Here is a 17,974-nt window from a genome sequence, read left to right on the forward strand (position 1 = left end):
AAAAAAAAAAAAAAAAAAAAAAAAAAACAGATAAAATATCCAACATATATATAGTTTGAAGTAGAAAAAATCATATAAGGTTGATTGAAATTGACTGACAAAGTGACAATAGAACTTACCAGAGAGAAAGAGTGATTCACCAAAAACGAAGGAAACAAGAGGACGAGTCTTGTTTCAGGGAAACACAATCACAATGACCTTCCAGATGGCATTAGAGTCCTCTTTGTTTTGTCTTATCACGAATTAGGGTCCCATTTTTAGTAAAGAGATAATTTTATTTTCATGTCTTATAATGGAACTTTAATTTTTTAAAATCTTATTTAAACAAAACCATATCCACTAAAAGATATGGTTGCTCTCAGTATATTTTTTATCCTAATCATACTACATTTCTTGTTAGACACTTACTATTTTTTTCTCTCTTAACGAATAATTAAAAAGAAAAATAAAAAACACTAATGAAATTATTAGAGAAATTACTGAAAAAAGTAGTAATTAACAGTTTATTTTGGCTGCCTAGTCACAGCGAGTGAGTGTATTTGAATACTCTCGGCGCGTGGATTTGGTCGTCTCTTCTGGTCTCTCTCCTTCATCTTACAAAAGATTTTCTTCAAAACTCTTCTTCTTCTTCTTCTTCCTTGATAGTTGATACCAAAGCGTAATCCTAACTCTTAAATCTAGACTTGCTCCTTAATTAATCTGAATTTTCTAACTTGCTCCGACTTGATTATCTCTTTCACTCGCAATCTGAGTTCTGGCTAAAGATTTTGACTTGGAGGAGGTGAAGAGATTCATTGCTCCGAGTAGAGTGAGAAAAAGAGAGACTTTTTTTAAGATTGAAGAAGAAAGATGCGAATTTTGTGCGATGCCTGCGAGAACGCAGCCGCTATCGTCTTTTGCGCCGCCGATGAAGCTGCCCTTTGTCGTCCCTGCGATGAAAAAGTAATTCCTTTTTTTTTCTTTCTTTTTTTGCTTCTCTCTGTATCTGTTGTTGTTGACTGTGCTCTGATTGATGGGTTCGTGAAAGATCGAGTCTTTGTTACTTGTCTCACTTGATTTTTGCCTGAGTTGATCTGACTTTGCTTGATAAGCCTAGAAAGTGAACAACTTTGAGCTAAAGAAATAGTTTTTTGAGATTTGGTTTATAGATTCTTAGGCTCTTTGAATTGGAACGAAGCTGATTCAAAAAGTTGAAACCTGGTGGATTAACATGTTCAATTGATGAAATACAAGTATTACAAGTATTCTTGTTGTTGCAGTTTCAATGATTCTATTATGTGATGTACATTGCAGGGAACGTTTTGTCTCCAGAGTTTGCATTTTTTTGTATAACTTCTGGAGAATGAAAATTATCCATTTTTTCCGCTCTTTTGCCATTAATCAATCCCTTACTTCAGTTAGATGACTCTTAAGGGTAACACTTTGTCCGTCCTTCTCGAGTCATTGGTTCATCCGTTTCTATCCTAATAGCTCTGACTAGTTTTCAGATATTACCATATATCGAAAATGGATTAACTTGATGTGTGTGATTCAAAACTCTCTGATTATTTTTTTACTTCAGGTTCATATGTGCAACAAGCTAGCTAGTCGGCATGTACGTGTTGGTTTAGCCGAACCAAGCAATGCACCATGCTGTGATATATGCGAAAATGCACCTGGTATGATCTGTTTACAATGATTTTCCCAATACTCATAATTCATTGTTTAAAGAAGAGAAATCTAATTCGTCGTTTTTTCATCTCGGCCTTGTGAGAACAGCCTTCTTTTACTGTGAGATAGACGGTAGTTCCCTTTGTCTGCAATGTGACATGGTAGTACATGTTGGTGGCAAGAGAACTCATGGTCGGTTTCTTTTGCTGAGACAGAGAATTGAGGTTTGAAACAACTAATTTTGTTTCTTTCCTTCACTCAGACACAATCATTTTGAGTCCATTTGCTTGATCTAATTGTCATCTTGTGTTTACCGTTTCTTGTAGTTTCCAGGTGATAAGCCTAAACCAAGCACTACTAGGGATAATTTGCAGAACCAAAGAGTCTCTACACATGCAAATGGTGAAGCTAATGGTAAGATGGATGACGAAATGATCGACTTAAATGCTAATCCGCAAAGAGTACATGAGCCAGCATCAAATAACAATGTATTTGAATCTCTCTCTATCTTAATATATCTCTATAACATTCTCAATCCAATAATTGTGTTCTCAATTTGCTATGTTTCTCAATATGAGCAGGGCATTGATGTAAATAACACAAACAGTCACGAGCCTGCAGGCATTGTACCAGTTGGACCCTTTAAACGAGAGTCTGAGAAGTGATAAGGTGAAAGAGAGAAGTCCTTTACTCTGATACCAAAAAAAAATCAGTTTAAGAAGAAGATTGTAAAAAGTTTCAAGAACTGGACATCCTTGCTGGGTTTGCTGGTACCTCAGCTTTGTTGTTGAAGAGGGGAAGGTTTATGTTGTTTGTGCATTATCTTTAGTTTGACGGAATTAGCTTAAGGGCTCACAGTCAGGGATGTAAGCTAATATCTGATATTCTGAATATATATATTTTTCTTTCTATAAAATACAGAGTTGCAACTCTGTTTTTGGGACTCTTAACGATATTATGTTTTGTTCTAGCCTTAGCCAAAGGCCAAAACCAAAAAGACTTCCCTGATATCTCCATTTCAACGTTTGTAAACTCTCAGATTTATTGAATTTATATGCATTTTGATGCAAGTCTTGGCATCTCAACCTGCAGTATCCAGTTTAATGGTTTTAAAGTTGAACTAGAATCGAGCTGCTCAGGTGAGAGGGGAGTCGCTGAGAACAAGAAGGAGACAATAACTAAATCAAACACGATCCTACATGACGTGAAATGGAAACATGTGAATACGGTTCCTATATCTAAGGAAAGACTAAGTCTTAACTAATTTGAAAACATGAAACAGTTCTTCCTTTTTAATAACCGAATCTCTCCGGTTGAATAGGTGTGTTGTTGATTCCATAAACTCATGTGTTCATCAAATTGTACAAGTTTGACTTAGACAATCATTTTGCTGTGACAAATTTGTACAAATAGTAGAAATTGCTACATATTTTGCTGTGACAAATTTGTAACAAATAGCTATAATCGTGAATTTAGTGACGACCAAATAATTATTAAATTTATTTGTAACAAAATTGTAACAAAATTTTTGTTGTTACGAAATATTAGATATACCTACAAAATATTTAGTAACTATACAATATATATTTACTAGTGCATCTTCTCTCTCTTTTCTGTTAGTATATGTGTGTTGCGTCCAAAGACTCGAAAACAGCTTTTATACAGTTTTTCACAACTATTTCCATTTTGATATATATAAAACAATTATAAAAAGAAAATGAGAAAAAGTTGGTCTTAGCAAAAGTATCACTCCTCCGAGCTCCGTGGCCGAAACAACTTCCCAAGGTGTGTCTCCTCTGTGTAACCGACCTCTGAGGTGTCAGGGATACCAAGCTTATCCTCATTCATTAATCCAAAACTGGAAATAGAAAGATAAATTTAATTAAGATCGGGTCTTGTGAGTTTTTTTTTTTTTGTCAATCAAATATTAAATTAGAAGATAACCCCGGAGTTGATAGCCTAAATCGAAGGAAAAGAATTTAAAAAAAAACAAAAAGTAAAGATCTCGAAGATTGGGCAATACAATCTACCCGTACATTATCAGTGCACAGAATCCTCGACAGCTTGTGAGTTTTGAGGTACAAAGCACAAGTAAAATTTTCCAAAAGTGGCCTCTTTCACTCTCGCTCTTAAGTAGAGTCGTGTATCTCCAAAGATCCAAATCACAAAGACTTACATGAGACAAAGCATTCTTCACAAGCTGGTTCATCTTCTCTCTTCTCTCTCTCTCTCTTTCTCTCTTCTCTCTCTCTTGGCGTCCAAAGAGGAAAAATAATTGTCAGCTACTTGAAGTATATGTCAACACATAGCCACACATACAAACAATATAAATGCCTTGTTAACTACGTGAACTATTGTCATCATATAAGGACATCCATAAACAAACATAGATTATGTGTGCAACACCATAAACATTCGAGGTCTGCCGGAATCTGGCGTTGACCAGAGTTGACCGACGTTGACCAGTATTGACCGGCGTTGACCAGAAAAAAATATTTAAAAAAATATTTTTTTTTTCTAAAAATAATAATGATTTTGTTTTTATGTATTTTTGAGAAATAAATAAAAAAGATAAATGATTTGTATAATTTACAAAAACAACATATAACAACAAAAAAATACAAGAAAATTATTTACCAAAATAAAAATAAAAATAATATGAAAAACAAAATTTGTGGTATATAAAGTAACTAATTTTGTTAAGCCTAGGGGTGAACAACTCTCATTCATCCCTCTTAATTAACAAATCAGAATACAATAATACATGTCATATCATACTTTTAAAAAGAGATCTTTTATTAACAAAATTATGTCAGTTTGGATTTACAAAAGAGTGGTTAGAGTATACATTTTACAGTTAAACGAAATTCTATGTTGGTTTGGGTTTACAAAAGAGTGGTTAGGGTTTAGATTTTACTATTAAATAAAATTATATGCCTGTTTGGATTTATAAAAGAGTGTTTAGGGTTTAGATTTTACAATTAAACAAAATTATATGTCTGTTTGAGTTTATAATAAATGGTTAGGGTTTTAGATGTGATAATTAAAAACTGTAATATAATATTAAAATTAACAATTTTAAAAGTGATTGATCAACATATTTTGTTTCTTTAATTAAGATTTATTTCCTTAATTTAAAGGGGATGAATAAGAGAGGTTCGCTCGTAAGGGTGAACCCACGAGTTGTCTGTTTCCTAATACAGAAAATATACCAAAAATAATATAATAAAACTATACCACCAAAATTTGATGTGTAGTATATTTTTTCATAAACAATAACAAATTTATACTCTTTCTATTTAAATATCATTTTAAATTTTGTATTTTCAAAAATACATAAAACAAAATTTATTATTATTAGGAAAAAAATATATATATTTTTGAATATTTTTTTTCTGGTCAACAGCGGTCAACGCTGGTCAACGTTGGTCAATATCGGTCAACGCCGGATTCCGGCTAACCTTGAATGTTTATGGTGTTGTAGACATAACAATAGTTCACGTAGTTCACAAGACATTTATATTGTTTGTATGTATGGCTATGTGTTGGTGTATACTTCAAGTAGCTGATAATTCCGTCCAAAGACTTGAAGACAGCTTTTATACAGTTTTTCACAACTATTTCCATTTTGATATATCTAAAATAATTATAAAACGAAAATGAGAAAAAAGCTGGTCTTAGCAAAAGTATCACTCCTCTGAGCTCTGTGGCCGAAGCGACTTCCCAAGGTGTGTGTCCGTTGTGTAACTGACCTCTGAAGTGTTAGGGATACCAAGCTTATCCTCACTCATTAATCCAAAACTGGAAATAGAAAGATAAATTTAATTAAGATCGGGTCTTGTGAGTTTTGAGGTACAAAGCGCAAGTTAAATTTTTTCCAAAAGTGGCCTCTTTCACCCTCGCTCTTAATGTGAGAAAGGCGACAAAAAGAAAAAAAAAAAAGAAAGAAGAAGAATACTTTAAATGAATACTTTAAAAGTCGTGTATCTCCAAACATTCTACTTTAAATGAAGGTTTCGTTTAAAACATACATGTGACATTTGGTAGAATACTTTAAAAAATTTCTTATAAATGAGAAATGATCTGTCTTAAAATTAAGAACGAAAAATGACCTTTTGTAATTAGTAAATAGATCACAGTATAATACCTTTTACAAAATATATATATATATATATATATATATATATATATACAGTATATACAGCCTCAGGTTGCACCAAAAAAACAAAAAGGAAAAAAAAAACACTCATTAATACAAATACAAACACATACAACTATTTTAACGTTAAAGGAAATATGCAAAAACACATTACACTTTGATACGTAGGTACCCATTTAATGAGTGATAGAAAGTAAGTCCTTTTCTAGACAATGGGTGCAAATGGTTGCACAATTGAAAATGTCGAAGGAGTTGAAAAAAATTATTCAACCAGCTTTCACCATTTGAACGGAAGAGGTTGAAGAAGCTGGAAAAATATATTCAACCCATTCAACCTAAAAAGTTAGAAAAATAAACTAATCCTACAGCAAATTTGTTCAACTTGTTCAACCACTATTTTGGAGATGAATGAGTTGAATAATGTTCAACCCAATTTTGTTCAGCTTAATATTTCCAATTCTTTCAATTTTATGCAACCATTTGCAGCCAATAACACCCCTTAATCTTTCTGATATATTGGATATTTCTCATATTGTTTAAAGCGCCAACTATTGGATATTCTCTCATGGTCTAGAAACTCAGTTAGATCAAGATAGATAGATAGATAGATAGATAGCTTCAATATAATAGAACTTATTAAAAGGATCGGAGTAGCTAATGCAAATTAAGCAGAGCAAATAATGATATGACATGATAATAACAACCAAACTCAAAAACAAATGTGATTAAAACATCTGCTTCATCTCTTTTTCTTTTCACAGCATCATCTCTTCAGTAGGTGTAGCCTTTGACGAACATACCCTCCTTAGCCTCTTCGGACTCACCTTCTCCGGTGTATTTTCCGAGCTGAGCCAACGAATTCGCCTTGGCACGAGCCAAGAGAGTGGTCTGAGCTGCGTTCACGTTCTCGGGTCTGCCGCCCCATGTTTTCAGACAAGTGTTCTGCAACGCACGTGCGTATGAGAAGGACACGTGCCATGGGTTTGGTGCCTGGTTCATTGCGTTCAGGTTGAGTGTTGCCTCCACCTCCGACTGTCCTCCGGACAAGAACTGCAAAAAATAAATAACAAGAAACAGTATCACTTCTAACTCAAGCCACCAATATTAGGTTTAACCCACACTAAATAATTTTCTCTGTTGTATTGAATCCAACAATGTATTTGCGGATTTATAACTGTGAATTATCTTTGAGAGAAAAAGAGAACTTGCCATGATTCCGGGGACTGCGGGAGGGACTCTGTTGCGGAGGAGCTTGAGGGTGTATGAGGAAACTTGTTCAGGAGTAGCTCTGTCTTTACACTCAGCTCCGGGAGTAACCATGCTCGGTTTCAGGAGGATACCTGTGTAAGAAGATGGTGAATTTTTCCTTAGTAATTTTCAGACATTTACAAGTTGTATTAAGAGACGCACTCTATAACGAATACATACCTTCAAACATGACATTGTTCTGAGCAAGGTAGAAGAAAACCTCAGACCAAACCTTCTCAGCCACGTCGTATGTCCTGTCAATGTCGTGTTCACCATCCAACAAGATCTCTGGCTCCACAATCGGAACCAACCCGCTGTCCTGAAAAAACACGCAATTTGTGTGTGAGTAGCTTGATAATTTCCGAATTGAGCTGTTTCTTGGGGGACAAGTTATGAGTTTTACCTGTGAAATGGCAGCGTATCTAGCAAGACCCCAAGCAGCTTCTTTGACGGCCAAAGCAGATGGGCCGTTGGGGATGCTCACGACAGTACGCCTAATCAATCATCAGAGACGAAACGATCCCTTTAAAATCTGACATTTGTTCGTGTAGGAAATGAAATCAGAAGTGAAAGNTGAGTGTTGCCTCCACCTCCGACTGTCCTCCGGACAAGAACTGCAAAAAATAAATAACAAGAAACAGTATCACTTCTAACTCAAGCCACCAATATTAGGTTTAACCCACACTAAATAATTTTCTCTGTTGTATTGAATCCAACAATGTATTTGCGGATTTATAACTGTGAATTATCTTTGAGAGAAAAAGAGAACTTGCCATGATTCCGGGGACTGCGGGAGGGACTCTGTTGCGGAGGAGCTTGAGGGTGTATGAGGAAACTTGTTCAGGAGTAGCTCTGTCTTTACACTCAGCTCCGGGAGTAACCATGCTCGGTTTCAGGAGGATACCTGTGTAAGAAGATGGTGAATTTTTCCTTAGTAATTTTCAGACATTTACAAGTTGTATTAAGAGACGCACTCTATAACGAATACATACCTTCAAACATGACATTGTTCTGAGCAAGGTAGAAGAAAACCTCAGACCAAACCTTCTCAGCCACGTCGTATGTCCTGTCAATGTCGTGTTCACCATCCAACAAGATCTCTGGCTCCACAATCGGAACCAACCCGCTGTCCTGAAAAAACACGCAATTTGTGTGTGAGTAGCTTGATAATTTCCGAATTGAGCTGTTTCTTGGGGGACAAGTTATGAGTTTTACCTGTGAAATGGCAGCGTATCTAGCAAGACCCCAAGCAGCTTCTTTGACGGCCAAAGCAGATGGGCCGTTGGGGATGCTCACGACAGTACGCCTAATCAATCATCAGAGACGAAACGATCCCTTTAAAATCTGACATTTGTTCGTGTAGGAAATGAAATCAGAAGTGAAAGTAGTTAATACCATTTGGCAAAACGAGCACCCTGTTGGTAGTAAGCAGCAGTTCGAGAGGCTAGACCGTCTAGTCCCTGGCACCATGACTCATTGTTGGATCCAACAAGTGGCACCAAACCCTAATTAATATTCCATACACACACAACTCATTTAGATTATATATTCTCGAACTAGGCTACATGCATATATAATAAAGAAAACAACTCAAGAGTATGCTTTGAGTTACCTTGTCAACTTTGATACCAGGGACGATTTTCTGCTCGACGAGGACGTCGACTATTTTCTTGCCTTCGGTGGTAGACTGATACAGAGTCTCCTCAAATAGGATTGCGCCGGAGATGTACTGTCCGAGTCCCGGTGCAGAGACGAGCATAGTCCGGAAAGCTTGACGGTTTGCCTCAGTGTTCTCCAGCCCTATCGAATCCAAACGCTTCCCGCAAGTCGCGTTGGATTCGTCCATCGCCAAGATTCCGCGTCCAGGAGACGCAATTGTTTTCTACTCCAACCCAAAAATTATAAGAATCAAATCAACAAAACCAAATCATAGTATAATCTAAATCTAAACCAAAAAAAAATCTAAAGGTAAAGGAGAAAACAGAACCAACAGAATTTTAAGACAATTCCAATTCAAAAAAGGTAGTGAAGAAAGACCTTTTACGAAACATGCAGGTAAAACACGTGGCAAAGAAAGTGATAGATATGTGAGTGTGGGAACTAACCGCTGTCTTAACAAGCTCATCGGCGTAGGAGGAAGCAGCACGGACGGTGAGGGAGGTAGCACGGTTGCGGAGGACGACAGAGGCGGAAGAAGGCTGACGGAAGAGAACGCTTTGTCCCTTGACCCATTCCGATTTGTCCAACACCGGAGACGCCTTGAGGAGTGAGGTTGATGCCATTGTGGGTTTGGTTATCTCTTTTCTCTGCCTTTGGTTTTTTTTGAGAGACTCACAGTGAAAGAAAGCTTATGACACCACCTTATCTCTCTCACCACCTCACTCCCCTCCCCTCTTTTGGATTTTATATTTCTCTTCAGATCAGTTATTTGAGGTTCTTGTGACCTTGCCAATCATATCTCGCCACCTGGACCGTAATCTTGTATTACTCACAATTCAAGAAAAAATACACTTATTAATTTCTTTTTCATTTTTTTTTGTTTCTCCGAATATGGAATCGATACTCCCCCGGTCGTTACATATTCGCTTGATTTTTGTTTGCTTTATACGGGAAAAAAATCGTAACTAAACATATCGTAAAGATTCGTGATGCTACTATAGGAGCATGTACACAAGAATTGGTATGAATACCTCAGGAATTAATATGTAACCCACCGTGGACGGTGGACCATAATATTAAATTATTAATTAGTTGATAAAGTTTTTTTTTTCCCTCTTCAATTGCATTACTACTTTACTGTCTTTACATGTTGTCATGGTGATGAGCTCGAGGACAGAAAACATACGACAAACGCATCGTTTTCAGTTAAAGAAATGGTGGCAAAACAGCTTATAAAGATACAAAGATAGTGTTTTGATAAGAGAATGAAAAATTATGAGGTTCGTATCCGTTCTAATATTTTTAAGAGCTGATGAGATTATTGATCACTGATCAGTTTAGTGGAAGTCTAAATCTGACGGCAGAGAGTTCACCACGCCAATCTACACACCATATCATCAAAATTTCCCTTTTAGAATTTAGAACCAAAGATGCGTTCAGAAAGTTACATCCAGAGAGAATGACTTTGTGAGGACGTGATCCCCTGCGTATTCTTAAGGCTGAGGTTAAGCATGGAGATTTTAAGAGATTGCGAAGTCTACACCAACGGTCGAGATAAGACTGCAATCTCATCTCCACCATTGCCCAACAGGTGGCCAAGTGGGTCGTGTATACACCAAATTGACCCTTTAAACCTTTCGGTCTGGTCTAGAAGGTTTAGAAATCTTAAATCCGGTTTGTGTCGATTAAGGATTTACTTAAGCAATAGAGAGTTTATTATATGATGTCAAATACAACACACATACTACTTATTAGACTTCATCTATCAGTTAAAAGTTTCTGCAAGAGAGAGATCCGAGATACCAGCTATCAGATCATCGATACTGCTCGTCTCCGCAACATCATTCAGTAGTGGCTGTGGAAGGGGCTGAACCGTAGAAGACTCATCGAGGGCCTTCTTCAGCTGCAGCACCAACCCATCTTCCTCATCATCGTCCCCCACAATCTCCAGATCCCACACCTTGAAAATCTCTTGCTGAGTTACTTTGACCGGATCCTCTGTCACATTACAATCCTCAACGTTTTCTTGAATGTATGTGCTAATGAAATCATCCTTGAAGACTTGATACGATACTGACTCTGTCTCTTCTTCAGCCTCTTCATTGCTCACTGACTCATCTTCTTCTATACTTTCAACACCTCCAAGATCTTTAGCAGGATCGTCCACTGGTTCAGGGGTTCCATTCTCAACTATGGGCTCTGAAAAGTAATGATCTTGTAAAGAATTCTTTGACGGGTCTGACTCAAACGTTATCAAAGAGACAATCTCACTGACTTCTTCATTCAATGAATTATATTTATTGTTGGCTGAATCAGCTTCGGGTTGGAATGACCGTAGTAGATCAAGTGGCTCAGATTCAGTCATATCCTCGTCTGGAGGCAGGACACTACTAGTTGTTCCTGATGATGAAGGAACAAACATCTCGGGATGGATATCAATGATTTCAGTTAAAGCATCTCTAAAAGTTCCCCAATGGTTGTGATCTGAATCATCTGGAAAGCTGATGATGCAGGAATCAGCCCAAGCTAAACACTCTGGAGAAAGATCTTCCTCGTTTCTAACAGAGAGAGAAACCCCTGCAACGTCTTCTCCTTCAACCATGGCTACAACAAAATAGCACATCCAGATCTTTCATCAGATGATAAAGGATGTATTCTCCAAGAACATCTAACGAAACTAAGAGCAGAAGACACTAATTTCAATAACTAATTATAACAAAACTACGGTTACATCGATGAAGCTACAAGGATCAATTACGCGTCTTCTTCACCACCAAAAGTGAAAATGCCTGATAACTAAAACCAGAACTCACGCAAATCAATGATCATAGAAAACACACACAGGTATATATACATAAAGAATCGAATCAAAGCGTATAAACATCAAATAAGTAAACAGATTCGTTTGAGTACACCTAATTCCACGATTAAGTCGATTGATTAGTGGGCAATTCAATTCATGGATGTAGTTTAGGTAAATGACTAACCCTTTATCGATACGAGAATCCCAGAAAACCCTAATTTCGGAAGAAGAAAACTAATTTTAAATCACCGGAGACCTCCGACTGAAGAAGAAGAAGCGACGTCGAGTTTGTTGGATAAACTCGTGTCAAGTACGACGTCGTTTGAGCGTCAAGTCGGGTAACTTGTTCCTTTTATTTTTTTTTTTGTTTTTTTTAGCCCTAACATATTTTGAGATTTACAGAAAAGTCACATACTTTGTAAATAGTACGATGTGATCCTAAATTGTAAATAGTTAACACACACTTTTGAAAAAGTATACTATTGCCATCTTAAAATGTCCCTTCCTACACTTTTTGATTCAGTTTGTAGTTTAACTTTTTGATTTAATTACAAATCTTTTAACAAATCTTAAAAAGGCTGAGTCCTCTACCATTGGGTTGGCCTTAAAATAAGCCAAGACACCAACCATAGGTGCATTGATGTAAGTCGTCGGCTCCGTCTCACTTGCATTCGTCCTACCTCCTATGAATTTGTCATCTATGTCGGGTCCCCCGATCACTGCACCTACTAAAATGTTGGGGTCTGGATTTGGTGATGGGAAAACATTAATCCATCCTTCTGAGCATTTTATGGCCGTAGGATGAGTCTTTATAGACGGTGAGGATGCACCGTGGTGATGGATTTGTTGCGGATACCGACTACCGTACCCGATCATGTATGACATTTTCATCGGCATTATCTCCCAAAATGTAATCCACCTACCAAAGACATTAAATCATCGTCCAGTTAGTTTTAATAGACCACTTTATCAAGACAAACTATGTATTAAGTATTAACTAACGTACTTGTCGTTTGGCCAAGCGATGGAAAGAATCAGGTTGGATACTGAGACTACCACACTGGAGCTGTTGAGAGGATTTAGAGAGGTAATTGGCGTAGGTGAGAAGGAGAAAAGTCAATGCGACGGTGTTTTGGAGCTGGCTGTTTCCTGGTTTGTAAAGAAGGCCACCGGGAGAATACCTCATATGTGAACCCGGAGTTTCCGGGAAATATGAACACGTACATCAATTTTTCCGCTGTATCCTTATACGGTGCAATCGCAGCTACATTCTTCTCAAATACTTCCTATATCCACAACAAATATACCTCAAACGGTTTAGAATAAAATGTATATCAGAATATATTCATAATTATATTTAAGCATAGTAGTTATAATATGAATTACGATCATCTCGTCAATTTAAAATCATAGAGAATTATTACTTGGATTCAACCTTTGCAACGAGAACATTGATGCCCCCAACTTTGTTATCCCATCCAAACTCGAAGTAATTAAAATCTTCCCCGAAAGATAGACGATTGTCCACTAAGTATTTTAAGTAAGAATCTTGACCGGTCGCTCTTCTCAGCCATGCAGCTCCCCATAATAACTCATCCTATATGAAAATAACTTAAAACCAATCTAGACCGATTTAATTTTTTTACATAAGATATTAGCTCGAGAATGATTAGCTAGAGATTACCTCATATCCGTTTACACTGCAGTAAAATGGACAAACGGCAAGTTTAGTCGCAGGATTATCGGTATAAGAACCTCGATGTGAATCTGCGTACTCAAAAGTTTTTATAGCGTTATCGAGCAATAATTGAGAATATATACGATCAAATCGTCTGAATGCGATTGAGGCGGCTGCTAACGCAGCTGCCACTTCTCCCGCTAAATCAGAAGCTGGGTTCGGTGCTTCCACAGCGTAAGCAGTACGTGGTGTATCCATATCCTCTGGTCTCTCCCAACACTGATGATCCGGTGTTGCTTCACCTACCTTAAATATCATTACAAACACATATATGCATCAGTTAAGCAGTTGTGAATAATATTATGGTTAATTAGTTTATTACTCTCTTTTCCGCAAAAAGACAAAAGTGAACATAAAAAAAAAAAAGGTTAGAGTGACCGTACTTGGACGAAGATGCGATTAGGGAGTTGCGAAACGGTCTTAAGGAGATAATCGGTGCCCCAGCGGAGAGCAACGTGGTTGTCACGGAGATCAGCCGGAGACATGTAACTTCCGAAATCGACAGCGCTCCACGCAAGCATCGTAGTCGAAAAAGCCATCGGGAAGTGGAACTTCATGTTGTCTCCAGCGTCGTAGTAACCACCAACGAGGTCGGCGTTGAGGTTTTCGCCGTCCTTGAGTGCGGAGTGATGGCGCCACGTCATCCTTTGATTCCTTGGAAGATAACCAGAGCGTTGACCTTCGAAGAAGAGGATTGACTTCGTGAGAGCATCGGAGTAGTCGTGAGAGATCGTCGTTGGTAAGAGGACGAGGAGGAGGAGGAGAACTATGGAAGACCAAATCGATGGCTTCATTGTTGTGTTTTTTCTTTTAGGGTTTATGAGACATGACTGAATAAGACGCGCGCGCGATGCATATATACCGGTTTCATTCGATCTTTTTTTTCTATGGAAACTTTCTAAGTCCTAACCAAATGACTTATCATAAACCAGAACTTTGTGTTTTTATTGCTTTCCCTTTTTTAATAGTTTAATTTAATGGTATATATGGGCGAATCTCCCAGTAGCTTGCATTACAGGGATGCTATGATCGAATACTCGAAGCATGTGATATGATTAGGTCATCTGCTCTGCTCTTTGAAATTCTCTCAGAAGGTCTTGGTTTGAGCTCTATGATGCTTAAGACATTGGATTGCATGAAAGGAGCTATTTTTTTTAGTTAAAAAGAGTTTCCAAAATTTATTAGATACTCTTTATTTTAGGGATTAATAAGAAACAGAGCTCTAAAGCAGAGTATATATTTTATGTATAAAGAGGATATGAATCATCACCACAACCATGATTCACTACTAGGAAAGTTTTTTTTCTTGCGGCAGCAACCTAGAGAAAAGAGATCTGGCTTATACTATGAAAACAAGGTTCAACGCTCTTTCAGTTCTGTATCTGTGAAGTGTAAAACAGTCGTCTATACCAACCAGATTTAAGAACAAACTTTATGACGAACCTTCTCTAAAAGGAGCCAAGGAGTTGTTGTAGTCAAACACAAGATTGAAGATGAATGGGGTCGTCGTTAGACGTGATTGTGATGATTCTAACCAATCAAAAAGCATTCATCAGCAGCATTAATGAGAGACTGACTACTACACCTAGATGAAATCATTCCCCTGAGAGGATGAAATCATAAATTCAACATATTTTCACATTTAAATTAATATTTTTAACGTTTTCAAATAAAATATTATTTTTTAAATAAACCATTTTGTTTCTTTTTTTTTTTTTAACTAAGATTACATTTATTTTTAGTTCACTCAATATATATGTACAAAGTTGGAAATTAAAATCAAGAGAACTTGGGGTTGCTTTTAAAGTACGCCAAGACACCAACAAAAGGTGCATTGATGTAAGTTGTGGGCTCGGTCTCGCTAGCATTTGTCCGACCTCCAATAAATTTATCATCGACGTCAGGGCCGCCAATCACCGCACCTATAAGAATGTTGGGGTTTGGATTGGGTGAATGGAAAATATTCCATCCTTGTAAGCACCCGAAGGCAGTCGGATGAATGGTAACAGACGGTACAGACGAGCCACGGTGGTGGATCAGTCGTGGGTACCGCTCACCGTACCCAATCATGTATGACAACTTCATTGGATTATCTCCCAAAACATAGTCTACCTTTAATTTTAAGAATATACACAAATAATAACTGTTTATCAGATGCTTTGATCGGTAACAAAATATGAAAAAATAACTAATGTACCTGTCTTTTGACAATGCGGCGAAGAGAGTCTGGTTGAAACTTGAGGTTACCACAACTGAGCTGTTGAGAGGATTTAGAGAGGTAATCTGCGTAGGTAAGGAGGAGGAAAGACATAGCAGCTGTGTTCTGGAGCTGGCTGCTTCCACCATTATGAATGAGACCGCCGGGAGTGTAACTCATGTGTGGACCGGTCGTTTCCGGGAAAAATGAACACATCATTTTCTCTGCGGTATCTTTATATGGTGCTAGAACGGTCATATTCTTCTGAAATACTTCCTGTTAACCAAATTGATTTAAAACGCGTGTACATCAGTTAGTTTAAGCAAAATAGTATGTTGAGTATATGGTCTATGAATCATGTATCATAACAATTTACGACTATGAGTATTATCGTATTTTATAATTTCACTTGAAGATCGTATAGAGAATTAGAGATTTGGACCAAACCTTGGCAATGAGAACATTAACACCCCCAAGTTTGTTTTCCCAGCCAAACTCAAAGTAATAATTGTTATTTGCACCGAAAGCTTGACGATTATTCATTAAGTATGTGAGATAATAGTCTATGCCCGTTGCTCTTCTCAGCCACGCAGCTCCCCATAGCAACTCATCCTGTTGGAAACAACATGATGATTTGTATAATAGTAAAACCGACTAATAAAATTTTGATTGTACAATATGAGGAAAAAATGAAGATATACCTTATATCCATTACTACAGTAAAACGGGCAAACGGTTTTGTTCACCCCTGGATTATCGGTATAAGAACCTCGACGTGAATCTGCATACTTAAACGTTTGTATGGCTTTATCGAGTAATATTTTGGAATATCTTGGATTTGACTGTTTGAATGCAATTGAAGCGGCTGCTAAAGCAGCTGTGATTTCGCCCGCTAAATCGGAAGCTGGATATGATGCATCTAAGGCGAAAGCGGTTCGTGGCGTGTCCATATCTTCCGGTCTTTCCCAACAATCATGATCCGGTTGTGCTTCACCTACCTGTACCATATTGGTCTTTATGTTGTTAGTATGTACGCATTAAAATTATAATCATAAAATTTTCAAAAAAAATTATAATCATAATCTTTTTCCATTTACATAAAAAGAAACTAATCAACAGAAATTGATTACTTCTTCTTAGAGAAGATATATATACAAATTTGATTCTGTCTCTATCAACAAACTGTATCTACACACACCTTGGAGTTTTATAACTTCCTTCCGACTGTAAAATAACCGTAATATAGATTCTTGATAAAATCATAGGTGATTTTAGTTATACACTAGTATACCCAACCACGCAGATAAAAAGAAAAAGTATACCACAATATATCATGTCTAGTTTTCATGAATCATGATATAACTTATAAGTATAATACCTAAATGATATAACTTATAAGTATAATACCTAAGTTTTAAATAAGTGTGGGTAAAATGACAAAAAATAGTGAAAATCAAATTCTTGATAACGGTATGTATTGGTGGATAAATATATTTTACTATAATTGTAACGTCCATAGATGGTGAAAATCATATGGACGATTACAGTAAATAAAAAACGACGACGTGTAAGTGTTATGGGTTTATACGTACTTGGACGAAAATGCGATTAGGGAGTTGTGAAACGGTCTTAAGGAGGTAATCGGTGGCCCACTTGAGAGCTACGAGATTATGTCCGAGATCATTCGGAGACATGTAACTTCCGAAGTCAATAGCACTCCAAGCAAGCATCGTGGCCGTAAAAGCCATCGGAAAATGAAACTTAACGTTGTCTCCGGCGTCGTAGTAACCACCAACGAGGTTGGTATTTAGGTTTCTGCCGTCGTTGAGTGCGGAGTTACCTCGCCATGCCATCCTTTGTTGCTTTGGAAGACGACCAGAGCGTTGACCTTCGAAAAAGAGGATTGACTTTCTAAGAGCGTCGGAGTAGTCGTGAGGGATCGCCGTTGGTAGAATGAGAAGGACAAGTATGAAAACGGTTACAAAGTAAACCGATGGTTTCATTTTTCTTTAGGACTTGGTGAGATTTTGTTGTTTTGGCATTTAGTTTTGGGGACTTTAGGGTTCATATTTATAGACACATAATGGTGGCTACTGCCTAACGTCGACGTTTTGGTTTGTTAAAGATCTGTCAAAGAGATTATTCACGATATTTTTTTTGTTTCTTTTTTTCGTTTTACCTCAGATTCTCTAGTGAATTTTAAAGAAAGTATCTATAAAATTTAGATCAATATCTTTGCACTTATTCATTTTAACAGAGCATATATTTTTCTTTATACCTCAATACATTTAAGATAAGTGTATTCTAGTATATATATAGTAATTTCTTTTTAAAAAAGATTTGATAGATTTGAATCATTTAATCACCTGTTTTTTTATAGTGCCAAGTGTGGTAAAAATATTCAACATTTGTTTTTCTTTCTTTTATTGGGGGTGTCTTGAAAGCATGATTTTGGCGGATTTTATGGAATTTAACAAATTTAGAATTTTGATAGATTTTATGGAAGTTGATATGATTTAT

The 17,974-nt window shown here is 36.9% G+C and overlaps 4 protein-coding genes and 1 pseudogene across 6 annotated transcripts; 1 reads left to right on the plus strand and 4 right to left on the minus strand.

Annotated features, from left to right (window-relative positions):
• Positions 566-2,660, plus strand: LOC104729197 (B-box zinc finger protein 19). 2 transcript variants are annotated; one of them, XM_010448113.1, is made up of 6 exons: positions 813-942; positions 1,294-1,414; positions 1,562-1,658; positions 1,759-1,874; positions 1,977-2,138; positions 2,232-2,660. In XM_010448113.1, exons 3-6 carry the CDS (start codon positions 1,568-1,570, stop codon positions 2,313-2,315), a joined length of 453 nt encoding a protein of 150 aa, XP_010446415.1. In that variant the 5' UTR covers positions 813-942; positions 1,294-1,414; positions 1,562-1,567; the 3' UTR covers positions 2,316-2,660. The 2 variants fall into 2 exon arrangements, with proteins under 2 accessions (XP_010446414.1, XP_010446415.1); XM_010448112.1 differs by lacking the exon at positions 1,294-1,414 and having other exon boundaries at positions 566-942.
• LOC104729198 (fructose-bisphosphate aldolase 2, chloroplastic) lies at positions 6,409-9,438 on the minus strand. Its single transcript, XM_010448114.1, has 7 exons — positions 9,163-9,438; positions 8,670-8,939; positions 8,453-8,562; positions 8,273-8,363; positions 8,050-8,188; positions 7,831-7,961; positions 6,409-6,859 (listed from the first exon to the last, which is right to left on the minus strand). The coding sequence occupies exons 1-7, from the start codon at positions 9,337-9,339 to the stop codon at positions 6,581-6,583; spliced, it is 1,197 nt and encodes a 398-aa protein (XP_010446416.1). The 5' UTR covers positions 9,340-9,438; the 3' UTR covers positions 6,409-6,580.
• Positions 10,378-11,828, minus strand: LOC104729199. 2 transcript variants are annotated; one of them, XM_010448116.1, is made up of 3 exons: positions 11,704-11,828; positions 11,448-11,512; positions 10,378-11,320 (listed from the first exon to the last, which is right to left on the minus strand). In XM_010448116.1, exon 3 carries the CDS (start codon positions 11,316-11,318, stop codon positions 10,482-10,484), a length of 837 nt encoding a protein of 278 aa, XP_010446418.1. In that variant the 5' UTR covers positions 11,319-11,320; positions 11,448-11,512; positions 11,704-11,828; the 3' UTR covers positions 10,378-10,481. The 2 variants fall into 2 exon arrangements, with proteins under 2 accessions (XP_010446418.1, XP_010446417.1); XM_010448115.1 differs by lacking the exon at positions 11,448-11,512.
• Positions 11,471-14,051, minus strand: LOC104733073 (annotated as a pseudogene).
• Positions 14,999-17,478, minus strand: LOC104729201 (endoglucanase 23). The gene is made up of 5 exons (XM_010448117.2): positions 17,047-17,478; positions 16,156-16,452; positions 15,902-16,066; positions 15,455-15,730; positions 14,999-15,369 (listed from the first exon to the last, which is right to left on the minus strand). The coding sequence occupies exons 1-5, from the start codon at positions 17,455-17,457 to the stop codon at positions 15,037-15,039; spliced, it is 1,482 nt and encodes a 493-aa protein (XP_010446419.1). The 5' UTR covers positions 17,458-17,478; the 3' UTR covers positions 14,999-15,036.

This window comes from Camelina sativa, chromosome 12, assembly GCF_000633955.1.
Source record: "Camelina sativa cultivar DH55 chromosome 12, Cs, whole genome shotgun sequence".
Classification (NCBI taxonomy): domain Eukaryota; kingdom Viridiplantae; phylum Streptophyta; class Magnoliopsida; order Brassicales; family Brassicaceae; genus Camelina; species Camelina sativa.

Excerpts from the sequence above, each read along its gene's own strand:
- LOC104729198 (XM_010448114.1), bottom strand. The coding sequence starts at position 9,339 with ATGGCATCAACCTCACTCCTCAAGGCGTCTCCGGTGTTGGACAAATCG. Across the intron at positions 8,189-8,272 it reads GATACGCTGCCATTTCACAG|GACAGCGGGTTGGTTCCGAT; the intron begins GTAAAACTCATA and ends GTGTTTTTTCAG. Across the intron at positions 6,860-7,830 it reads CCGCAGTCCCCGGAATCATG|TTCTTGTCCGGAGGACAGTC; the intron begins GCAAGTTCTCTT and ends TATTTTTTGCAG.
- LOC104729199 (XM_010448115.1), bottom strand. The coding sequence starts at position 11,318 with ATGGTTGAAGGAGAAGACGTTGCAGGGGTTTCTCTCTCTGTTAGAAAC.
- LOC104729197 (XM_010448112.1), top strand. The coding sequence starts at position 850 with ATGCGAATTTTGTGCGATGCCTGCGAGAACGCAGCCGCTATCGTCTTT. Across the intron at positions 1,659-1,758 it reads TATATGCGAAAATGCACCTG|CCTTCTTTTACTGTGAGATA; the intron begins GTATGATCTGTT and ends TTGTGAGAACAG. Across the intron at positions 1,875-1,976 it reads TGCTGAGACAGAGAATTGAG|TTTCCAGGTGATAAGCCTAA; the intron begins GTTTGAAACAAC and ends CGTTTCTTGTAG.
- LOC104729201 (XM_010448117.2), bottom strand. The coding sequence starts at position 17,457 with ATGAAACCATCGGTTTACTTTGTAACCGTTTTCATACTTGTCCTTCTC. Across the intron at positions 16,453-17,046 it reads CTAATCGCATTTTCGTCCAA|GTAGGTGAAGCACAACCGGA; the intron begins GTACGTATAAAC and ends AATATGGTACAG. Across the intron at positions 16,067-16,155 it reads ACTGTAGTAATGGATATAAG|GATGAGTTGCTATGGGGAGC; the intron begins GTATATCTTCAT and ends TGTTTCCAACAG.